At 50.5% G+C, this 11564-nt stretch overlaps 1 protein-coding gene across 3 annotated transcripts; it reads left to right on the forward strand.

Annotated features, from left to right (window-relative positions):
- Positions 1-5271: 5271 nt before the first annotated feature.
- LOC126037159 (olfactory receptor 14A16-like) lies at positions 5272-10188 on the forward strand. Of its 3 annotated transcripts, none has more exons than XM_049797429.1 (2): positions 5272-5416; positions 7228-8215. In XM_049797429.1, the coding sequence occupies exon 2, from the start codon at positions 7250-7252 to the stop codon at positions 8213-8215; it is 966 nt and encodes a 321-aa protein (XP_049653386.1). In that variant the 5' UTR covers positions 5272-5416; positions 7228-7249. The 3 variants fall into 3 exon arrangements, with proteins under 3 accessions (XP_049653386.1, XP_049653383.1, XP_049653385.1); XM_049797426.1 differs by lacking the exon at positions 5272-5416 and adding an exon at positions 5538-5584 and having other exon boundaries at positions 7225-8215; XM_049797428.1 differs by lacking the exon at positions 5272-5416 and adding an exon at positions 10123-10188 and having other exon boundaries at positions 7250-8154.
- The last annotated feature ends 1376 nt before the right edge of the window (positions 10189-11564 follow it).

Genomic DNA, 11564 nt, shown 5'->3' on the forward strand with positions numbered 1-11564 from the left:
GTAGGGTGTGGGTCCACCAATCTACCTCCCTCTCACACTCCCTGATACTCCTCAACCTTTCCACTTCCTCCTTCAGCTCTGCCACCAGGCTGAGCAGATCATCCGCCTGGTCACACCACACAGAGGAGATGTCCCTGCTGCCCTCCGGCACCAGGGATAGACTCAGGCACTCCCTGCGGCCAGACACCTGGACAGCTGCATGTTTGCTTGGGAGCTCTGTCTGCATCGCCACATTTGTCCTAACAATGCCTTTCACCCGAGTGGCAACCATACCTGGGTCTCCTTCTGAGGCCTATGCCCACCGCTTGAGTAGCCTTCTCGAGCCGGGAAGAGGGTCTGGGCCCTGCCTGCACACCCTGCCTGCGTGAACTGCCTCACAAACTGCTGCGCCCATGCCCTTTCTGACATGCCACGTCCTGTTTGCCCACCCTGTTCAGCACGCTCCTGGTCACTGGCGCTCCTCAGGGCTGTTTAAATCTCCCGTGGTTGCCCCTGGCAATGCCCACACCACATCAGCCTCTCTTGCGAGAGCTGGTGGCTCTGGATGGGTCTCTCTTCTCTTCCTCGGGGTTCCTGGGCTTCAGGAACCTCCTCGTTCCCCTCAGTCTTGCGCTCAGCTGCCGACATACTGTAGCCGCCGCTGGTCTCATTGCTGCCTGATTATGTGTATATATACATGTATACACACACAGAGATATCAATCCTTTAGTTTATGGGTCAAGTTCATAGAAAGTTCATTGAGTTCATTTAGTTCCCGACTCGGGGCTCCATCTGCCATACCAGCCTTTCTGGGCAGGAGGCATGGTGCAAAGTCCTCTCCGTCGGCAGAGCAGGGTTGGTCTTCAGTGCGGTGTGGTGAGCAGGTGAAAATGAAATCCCCTTGAGGCACACATTGGACTTCCCCATCGTTTCCCATCACCCATCAAGTGCACCCAGGCCCTTGATGAAAAGCAATCCCACCAATGGCCTTGCCTTTGCCTGAGACAGGACTAACACAGACTGTCTTCCCTAACACATGTTTTATGTGCACTACAGGGACTTTATCCCCTTCTACAGTACCTAAAAGTTCTGACTGGGCAGGGCCGCCCTGTGACGGTCTGACAAATTCAATGTCTCAAGCATCCCCTAAAAGAGCTTTGGTGGACAAAACGACCTCTGTAAAAATGCTGGAGTTTTGTGAACAGGACAATGTGGACAGAGGAGAGGGCCCCACGGAGGGTGGGAACGCACTTCTCCAAAGCCCCAATTCCTTATCTGAAGTGACCAGGAGAAGGAAAACGATTTATGCCTTCCTGGAGGAAGAAGGCCCCATGGAAGTTGGGACTGTGCTTCTATCTTAAGTGATCATGCCAGCAGGAAAAGAGAGGCAACTCCACAATGAACACCCCTCCCCAAAGCTCACTAACCGATTCCAGTGAACGCCGGGTGTGGGAACTGCGCATGTTGAGATCATCAACTAACACGCTATAAAAGAGGAGAGAACGAATCCTCAGTGTGCGCCCTCCGGAACTGGATCTCTACGCTGGACCCAGGACTGGTGAACCCCCTCTCTTCTCTCTTTCTTTCTTTCTTTCTTTCTTTCTCTCACTCTCCCCCTCTTTTCCTTCTCTCTTTTCCACAGTCCCTACACCTCATCCTTTGAAACATAAACCGTTGACCAAGTCTGAGACTAAGAGTGGACCTCGCCGCCCCTGAGCTCCTCTTTGAGAAGGAGTCCAGAAAGCAAGGGGGTGTGCTCTGAACCTCGTGACTCAACGGGAGGGCTCTCCTTCTGATACATTTCATGTTCCTTTTTCCATTTCATTTTCCTGTCCTTCCCTCCTCTTCTCAAATAGCGGCTTAGTGACATGTTGCAAGGTTCATATTAACAAATTCACGTGTACTTGGACAAAGTTAGCTGGGTTGAATAAATGTTGGTTGTTGTTTGAACTCCCCTGGTGTCGTTTCACCTTAATTCTGACAAAGGAAATCCACGAACCTGAGTAGCTCCAACTTTGGGACGCGACACACCCCGACTGGCAGATCCTCTGGTGTTGCCTAACCAGGTGGCTCTTGCTAAATGTGTATCCCAATGTTTGAAGGTTCCACCCCCCATTGCTCTCAATGTAGTCTTTAACAGTCCATTGTATCATTCAATTTTCCCAGAGGCTGGTGCGTGATAGGGGAAGTGATACACCCACTCAGTGCCATGCTCTTTGCCCCAGGTGTCTGTGAGGTTGTTTGGGAAATGAGTCCCGTTGTCTGACTCAGTTCTTTCTGGGGTACTGTGTCAACATAAGACTTGGTTTTCAAGGCCCAGGATAGTGTTCTGGGTGGTGGCATGAGGCACAGAATATCTTTCCGGCCATCCAGTGGTTACTTGCACCATTGTAAGCACGTGGCGCTTGCCTTGGAGAGTCTGTGGGAGTGAGATATAGTCAATCTGCCAGGCCTCCCCAAACTTCTATTTCAGCCATCGCCCTCCATACCACAGGGGCTTTAAATGCTTGGCTTGCTTCATTGCAGCACATGTTTCACATTCATCGATAATCTGTGCAACAGTGTCCATGGTCAAGTCCACCCCTCGATCACAAGCCCATCTCTATGTTGCATCTCTTCCCTGATGGCCTGAGTTATCATGGCCTATTGTAACCCAGCACTTCTTCACCTCAATAAACTTAAGTTCTTTAATTCAATTAATTTCATTCCTGTAATTTCCTTTTTCTTGACAAGGTAGCTCTTAATTTCACAGTGTGTAACCTCTGTCATGAAGTTTTCACACCAGTGCTTTTTATCTCATTGCTAACTGTTATCATTTAATGGCAAGAGCTCTCTCCTGAGAGGAGTGCTTCTTTGCATGGGTACTTGGAGAGATCATTCTTGTGCTTGGAGGAGGCTGCCCTGTCAGGCCTGTCAGATTTGCTCATGTTCCTTCACCCTTCAGAGCTGCTTCCCATGGCACCACCCAGATCAGTCTCCCAAGTAAGACAAAGACTTCTCCTCTGGAGTCCAGAGTCTGTGCTCTGCTGCTGGCCTTCCTCACTGCCCTTTGGGGTCTGAGACCCCACTGTTTCATGGTCATGACAGCCAAGGCAGATGCTGGTGATCACATCCTGACCAGCTTTTCCTTGTGAGCCAGGGTCAGGTCCAGGTGACCATCACCCTCGTTGGCCCACCTAGCAGCCCTGTTAAGAAGTTGTCCCAAGGTCCTTCAGGCTGTTGGCACCCTGTTGCTTTGCCTGGCCAGTGAATGCCAGGGCACTTCCAGTCCCCCATAGGCACCTGCTCATAAACCTGGGGAATTCCTCGGCTGCTGATAAAAGACCTTTTCTGTTTCCTCTCCCATGATTAGGTAGTTTGTAACTGCCAGCACAATGTCACTCTTACTGACTCCTCTGATCCTCAGTGACAAAAGCTAACCCAACCTGATGCCTGTCACACAGAGTACCCTCATAAATCCAAGCTACCACTTCATACACCGGGCACCCACCCTCCTCATCCTTCTTGTAGCCTTGCTACACCTTCTGGGGTTCCAGCCATCTAAAGGGACATAAGATTATCTGTACAATTCTCTCCTTAGAGTGCTAGACCTAAGGCACAGCATTCTAAATGATGCCTCACAGAGTCTGAGTGCCTTCCTTACTGGGATCACAACAGACCAGCACCTCCTCAGCACCTTTGATAACAACCCCTCTGGTCCCATGGATTGGTAAGGGTGTAGTTTGCTAGGTAATCCCAGGCATGATCCTCATCCACCACTGGTTGACCCCCTTCCCTTCCAGAGTCCTGAAAGCACAAAGGCCTGGGAGACCTTGCTGGTGGTAATTGAGCCAAAGACGACATAGGCAATTGCAAATCTCTCTACACCTACTCTCACTTAATGTATTAGTGGTCCCATAGAATTTCTCTTTCTTCTTTAACTTCCTGAAGTAGCAACAGCTCATCTTGGTGGCCTTAAATTGCCTTTTGAGTGTCAGCTGAGTTTTGCTATGAACCATTGCTGTGCCTAGATGGTGCTGCCGTTGAAGGCAAGATGTACCCAGGAACACTGTTCAAATGCTTGGGATGTTCCTTGGTTGGATAATCATGGGAGTGAGAAAGGACCCCTTGTGATGTGCTTTGTGATCAGGCAATTTCAGCAGCTAACGGGTCGAAGAAGGGACAGAATATGCATCCCTGATGGCATCTGGTGACTGGTGCCTCTGACTGATGGCAACTATCAATGGCACAAAGGCACCAAATCATACTCTCTGAGATGCCGTCTGGGTGGTTTGTTCCACATCATCCCTTGAAGAATTGCTTTTCGTGTAGGAACTGTGATTTCCATGCCAGCCCTGACATTTCCTGTAGCTCTGTGGGCCTGGATCTGAACCTGGAATTGAGTATCTGCTCTGAATTCTGTAACCCACTCTGGGGCTGAACATGAGACTACAGCCAATATTGTCAGCCAAGACCTAGTAAATCCAACAGAAGGAGAAGAGGAAGACAAAGACTGATCTCTCCCTATGGCACATGACTCCATTCTGTCGGAGGAATATCTCTATAGGCCACCCTGAACATCATGAGGAGGGACAGGTTCCATTGCCCTTAATTTGGGCATCAGCTGTCATTTCAGTTGGCCAACGGAAATTCCCAGGAGCTGCTAAGAGGCACTCAGATGTTGTCCTGTCTCAATATATGCCTGCACAGATCGTAGATCTGTCTCTATTACCTGCACACATCTTTGACCACCTCTGGCACCTCCAGTGACACCAGACGTTTGCATCTGAACACCTCACTCACGGCCTCTATCAACATTATTTATCATGGGAGCTGAGACAAGGAGCTGACGTGCAGGTGCCTATTTACTGCACTGAGGCAAGAGGGATCCCACCTCCTGTGGGTTTGTGGAGGGCATGGGAGGGAGCTGAGTCCCCTTCCAGCCCTAGGACTACAGACCCAGCATGAGATGCCTCCATGGACTCAGCAGAGATAAAGGAGATCCCTGCCTGTCACTGTCTGGGTGTCCTGCCCAATGATGGAACAAGAAAGAGGCTGCCCAGGGAAGGGGCTGAGTCACCCTCACTGGAGGTATTTAAAAGACACGGTGTTTAGCGACACGGTTTACTGGTGGACTTGCGAGTGTTAGGTTCACAATTGGACTTGGTGGTCTTAAGGGTCTTTTTCCAACTTCAACGATTCTTATGATTCTCAGAAAAGTTGCTTCTTGGACCCAAGTCTGTCTCTCAGCAGAGCAATGACCCTGCTGGAAAGCAGCGTCTCTCCCCAGGTGCGGGAGGGAACATCAGTGATTGCTTCAGCCTGTTTCCCAGCAGGTTCCCCTGGAGGCCCAGGGACACATCTGCAGGGAGCCCAGAGAGGGAAGAAAAAGTGTCACCGTGGGCTGGTCCTCTGCTGCTGAGCTGGGCTGGGCTCCTGGGACAGAGGGAGCTCCTGGCAAGCGGGCAGCGCTGCAGAGAGACAGCTCTGCCCAGGAGCAGGGCTGGGGGCACTGCCTGCAGGCATCGAGAGGAGACCTGCAAGGCAGAGAGAGCTTAAAGGCAGTGTGGAGTGGGAGGATGCTGAGAGCTCACTGCGGGAGAAATCTTCTTCACAGCCCTCTGCATGGTGAGTCTGTGGGTGCAGGGCAATAGAGCGTCAGTTCCTGCAGGGATCTCCGAACACTGGCACAGCTGACAGTGTATGGGATCTGGCAGGAGGACTCTTCATTTCTCTGGTGTAGAGGAGAAGGGTGTGCTCCAGAGCAGGGCTTCCCTGCTGCCCTGTCAGAGGGACAGGGCATGAGGCTGCCTTCTCCTGGCACCAGCTGCAGGGCTGTGAAGCCGGGTGTGCATGCAGGGGTGCCCAGGGCTGTCCTTCAGAGCAGGGTCCTGGTGTTTCAGGGGCTGAGTGGTGGAGCAGGGACTTTGCTGCCTGCCAGGGTCAGCACTCAGCCTGCACGGGGAACTCCCCAGGACAGGGTGGGGAGAAGGTGTGGGTGAAAGAAACGACCCCTGGAAGGGCAGAGCAGGGTGCTGCTGCTGTCGAGAGGGTGCTGCGTGGGTCAGGTTTAGTCCTGGGCATTTCCGAGGGGACTTTCAAGAAGAACGTCAAGGCAGCATTCTCCTGAAAGTTAAGGAGGTTTTGCTTTAAATTTTTATCATCTTGGTGGGCAGGTGGGCAGTGTGAGACTAGAATTTAATTCTCCCCTCTGGAGAAGGCACCGAGACCCCAGTTGTCCTTTGGACTTGTCTGAGGTGCTTCTTAGCCCCTGCACACACAGAGATGTCCCTGGGCAGTGCTTGTCTGCCAGGAGGGGTCTGCAGGGCAGAGCTGAGCCCACAGCGGGTGGGATGGGGTCTGTGAGCAGGGAGAGGGAGCAGCCAAGGGGAGGGAGAAGCAGCTGCTGACAGGGACAGTTCTATGCAGCAGAGACAGGGGCAGGCAGTGAGAGGGAGCTGCTTCCAGAAATGCTGTGGGAAGGGGGATTCAGGCATGTCCCTGCCATCACTGGAGAAAACCCGTGGTCTTTTGTCCCACCCAGCAGATCCTCTGCCCTTACGGCCAGGGGGACTCCGTCACCCTCTCAGGGGCCTCAGCCCTGAAGAGAAGAAATTATCAAATGCCCTACCATCTGTCCCTCTCCTGCCTCCATTGGCAGCACCAGCTGTAGTGTTTATCCATTTTCATCCTCCTGTCCCTGCTCCTCTTGTCCTTTTCCCTGGAGAGGAATGGGGAGAGGGGATTTGGGTGCATTGCAGAGATTTGTCCATGTTAATTAAATATCCCAATCCCCTCCTAATCCCCAGGCTCCCAGGGATACAAATGACAAAAGTCTCCTTTCAGGACACCCCATCTTTAGGACATTCGCTTTTTTCCCTACCCAATGCACTCCGTAAGTTTGGTGGGGAAACCAGAACTAAATACTCCAAAGAAAATCTCCTCGGCTCTTCCCCACTTTTCGTTGAATTGGAAGCGACAATGCTGAAAAACTCTGTGATAGGACAAGTAGATTCAATATTAGGTCACGCCGCGTTCCTATTTACCTCTTGCTGTAGGGCAGGACTGAGTCCCCTGGAGCCCACAGCAGAGCCTACTGCTCCCAGTGCAGCCTCAGCCAGCACCAAGCATAGCTCGTGAATGGGACCCGACAAAGGTCTTTCTGAAATAGGAGAGGCAGCTTTGGTGGGGTTTCTTTGAGAAATGCATTAGGTTTTGCTCAGAGAAGTCTGTTCTAACTTGTCACCTTCTTTTTCCCTGTTGAACTGTGCCCCATGCCCAGAAGAAGCTAATGTCCAACGGCAGCTCCATCACTGAGTTCCTCCTCCTGGCATTTGCAGACACGCGACAGCTGCAGCTCTTGCACTTCTGGCTCTTCCTGGGCATCTACCTGGCTGCCCTCCTGGGAAATGGCCTCATCATCACTACCATAGCCTGCGACCATCGCCTCCACACCCCCATGTACTTCTTCCTTCTCAACCTCTCCCTCCTCGACCTGGGCTCCATCTCTACCACTGTCCCCAAAGCCATGGCCAGTTCCCTGTGGGACACCAGGGCCATCTCCTACTGGGGATGTGCTGCACAGGTCTTTTTCTTTCTTTTCTTCATCTCATCGGAGTATTCTCTCCTCACCATCATGGCCTACGACCGCTACGTTGCCATCTGCCAACCCCTGCACTACGGGACCCTCCTGGGCAGCAGAGCTTGTGTCCACATGGCAGCAGCTGCCTGGGCCAGTGGGTTTCTCCATGCTGTGCTGCACACGGCCAATACATTTTCACTAGCACTCTGTCAGGGCAATGTTGTGGGCCAGTTCTTCTGTGAAATCCCCCACATCCTCAAGCTCTCCTGCTCACGCTCCTACCTCAGGGAAGTTGGGCTTCTTGTGCTTAGTGTCTCTTTGGCATTTGGTTGTTTTGTTTTCATTCTTTTCTCCTATGTGCAGATCTTCAGGGCCGTGCTGAGGATCCCCTCTGAGCAGGGACGCCACAAAGCCTTTTCCACGTGCCTCCCTCACCTGGCCGTGGTCTCCCTGTTTATCAGCACTGGAGTGTTTGCCTACCTGAAGCCTCCCTCCATCTCCTCCCCATCCCTGGATCTGGTGTTGGCCGTTCTGTACTCGGTGGTGCCTCCAGCATTGAACCCCCTCCTCTACAGCATGAGGAATCAGGAGCTCAAGGATGCCCTGTGGAAAATGATGAATGGGTGCTTCTCAGAAGCAATTAACTGCCTGTTTCCTTTTGCAGAGCATTCATAATGTAACTCATTACAGGCTGTCATCGTTTCACCCCAGCCAGCAACGAAGCACCACACAGCCGCTCACTCAGCCCCCCCCCCCCCACCCAGTGGGATGGGGGAGAGAACTGGGAGTGGATGTAAAACTCTTGGGTTGAGATAAGAACGGTTTAATAGAACAGAAAAGAAGAAACTAATAATCATAATGATAACACTAATAAAATGACAACAGTAATAATAAAAGGATTGGAATATACAAATGATGCACAGTACAACTGCTACCACCTGCCGATGGACGCTCAGTCTGTGCCCGAGCGGCAATCCCCCGCCCCCACTCCCCCCAGTTTCTATACTAGATGGGACATCACATGGTATAGAATACCCCATTGGCTCTGCTGCCCTGGCTGTGTCCCCTACCAAATTCTTGTGCCCCTCCAGCTTTCTCAAAGGCTGGTCATCAGAAACTGAAAATTCCTTGACTTTAGACTAAACACTACTTAGCAACAACTGGAAACATCAGTGTTACTGACATTCTTCTCATACCTAACTCAAAAACATAGCACTATACAAGCTACCAGGAAGACAATTAAATCTATCCCAGCTGAAACCAGGACAAGAGGGAAAGGGGAAAATGTTCTCAGCACAGCAGCACTGCAAGGGAGCACCAGAGCTGCTCTCTTTCCACTCCCACACTCTCCTTCTGAGACCCTGGCTTCGTGCAAGGCCTGAGTGCTCTGGCAGCTCGGCCACAGTCCTGCAGTGTGGCAGCAGTCTCCAGGGAGAATCTTGGTTCTGAGGAATTGCTGTATTTACACTGGCTTTGGCACTCTGTCCCCTGCCCCACTGGCCACTGGGACCAGGGTTCCCTCAGCTGCCTTCCTTGTGCTGACAACACATTTAGAGAAGCCCTTCTGGGTCCCCACCCCATGCGTGGCCATTTCCAGCCACGACCAAGCTCTGGCTTTAGTGTCTCCATCCCTGCACCCACAGGCCAGGTGTCTGTCTGCCTCCTGGGCAGGCTGTTCCCCCTCCAGCCTCCCTGCACTTCCTTCTGGTGTTGGACCTCCTAAGTCAGGGGGGTCCCTGTTCATCCACGCTGACCTCTTGCCAGGCCCTGCTTGACTCTCTCTGCATCGAGCTGGCTTCTTCCTGGGCTTTGAGAACATTGTCCCTGAAGATCCAGGAGGGACTCACAGCCCCCTTGTCCTCCAGGACAGTCTGTCCTGGGTTCAGCTGGGATAGAGTTCATTTTCATGGGAACCTGGTGTGGCCGAAAAATTTGGAATAAAGAATTTATCAACACCTATTTAGTGTAGATAAGCAGACACTTCTTTATTGACGGCCAGGTGCGCGGGTGAGTCCTCTCAAAAAAACACGCACACCTGAACACCAAAATCATACACCTTATATTAAACTTATTCATTCATATTCATTAGGTTTCGGAGAAAGGTTATGCATATTCATTAGGTTTCTGGGAAGTTATTAGCATATACAAATGTCCTTCTACACAGGTGCAGTGAAGGTCTCTGGTGGTCTTCTAGAGTCCTCTGGTGGTCTTTCATAGTCTTCCTCACTTTGTCCGATAGTTGACCTCTCAGGTGATTCTGCATAGTACAATTCTCACCATCATCTATATTAATTTTCTTAAAAATGCATACTATGTCTGTTCTTAAATATAACCTTTCTAATCATTGGTCCTTCCATCACAGCATATCATTAATATTCTGATGTTAAAACACTCATTGGTTAATCTCACTTAACTCTACTGATTGGAATCCTCGATAATTAGATCGAGGTGGGAAGGGTAAGGGGTTTCCAAGCAGCAAACTGGTGTCCATAACGGTTTCCTTAGTTTCTTAAAACAAAACACTACTGATCAACAGATCTTTGTCAAAGTTTCTGTGCTTAAATGATTTTAGACAATACTTGAATTCGTATGGTTACACATAGTACATTTTCTAAAGTTCCTAAGTTCCTATGACTCTGTATTTCAAACTTAACACTCCCATGGTTAAATGTGTAGAATATAATGGATATGTATAGTTTTTGCTAAAATATTTCTTATAATTCTACATTCCTATTAAAATTGAATATGATTAATTCTAACTAATAACAAATCAATACCAAATCAGTAACAATAGCACTATGCTCTGCATCAGTAGCTAGAAAGGTGTTGATAACACACCAGTGTTTTGGCTACTGCTGAGCAGTGCTGGCACAGCATCAAGGCTGTCTCTCCAACATTTTTGCCCTCCCCCAACCCCCCCACCCCCAATGGCAGGCTGGGGCAGGGCAAGATCTTGGGAGGGGACACAACCAGGACAGCTGACCTAAACTAACCAAACAGATATTCCATAACATATGAGGTCAGCTCAGATATAAAAGCTAAGTAAAGGGAGATGGAAGGGGGGCATTTTTGTCTTCCGGAGCAAACACTACACGTACTGAAGCCCTGCTTCCCAGGAAGTGGTTAGACATCACCTGCTGATGGGAAATAGAGAATAACATCATTTGGTTTTCTTTGCTTTCGTGTGCGACCTTTGCTATCACCTTATTAAACTGTCCTTATCTTGACCCACGAGCCTCTTCTTATATTTTCTCCCCCCCCGTCCAGCTGAGGAGGGGGAGTGATAGAGCGGCTTGGGTGGGAACCTGGCATCCAGCCAGGGTCAACCCACCACAGTCTGAAAAGTTCATGCCAGAGGTTATACACCATGGAACTGAGAGCTACCTTGTCAAGTAACAGTGAATCACAGGAATGAAGTAAATAAAATTAAAGAACTTAAGTTTACTGACATGAAGAAGAGCTATGGTACAATCGGACACCATGAGGGAGTCTGGATCAGCACAAAGGCTTTGTGTTTCAAGAAAGGAACACCAAATACATGGCACTAAATGAACTCCTGGAGCCTTGCAAAAGCACTCAGCCCTCCAAGAGTGCAGAGGTGCCTCAGGGAGGTCCTCACCTAACACATCTTGGGGTGTTTCCACAACTGGTCGTTCTCAGATCCATGCATGGTGAATGGAGAAACATTGTCATGAACTGAGGAAAGCCTTGAGAGCTGCTTAACTTTTCAGTAGTGACTAGGCAGTGATTGGAGGTGTGTAGTGAGGGGAGAGAGGGTGGAGGGAAGTCACTGAGATTCAGAGTGATGGTTCAGGGCTTTAGCAAATCCTTACAACCACTCCTGAGCCCAGCAAGGGAAAGCAGTTGATGTCTGTAGGTGGAGGAGGAGTAGGTGTGCCCTGGGAGTGTGGCTGCAGGACCCTGCACAAACCAGGGGTTACCTGAGAATTTTCCATCATGGCTCACCCTGGCAGATGGGGAACGCCCATTGCTGGGGGTGGCTGAACACTGCTCCTCATGGCCC

This window comes from Accipiter gentilis, unplaced genomic scaffold (assembly GCF_929443795.1).
Source record: "Accipiter gentilis unplaced genomic scaffold, bAccGen1.1, whole genome shotgun sequence".
NCBI classification, from domain to species: domain Eukaryota; kingdom Metazoa; phylum Chordata; class Aves; order Accipitriformes; family Accipitridae; genus Astur; species Astur gentilis.

Bases quoted from the DNA above. Each gene is read 5' to 3' on its own strand.
- LOC126037159 (XM_049797426.1), top strand. From the start codon at position 5,538: ATGCTGAGAGCTCACTGCGGGAGAAATCTTCTTCACAGCCCTCTGCA. The intron at 5,585-7,224 runs TGGTGAGTCTGT...TCCCTGTTGAAC, and splicing joins CTTCTTCACAGCCCTCTGCA to TGTGCCCCATGCCCAGAAGA.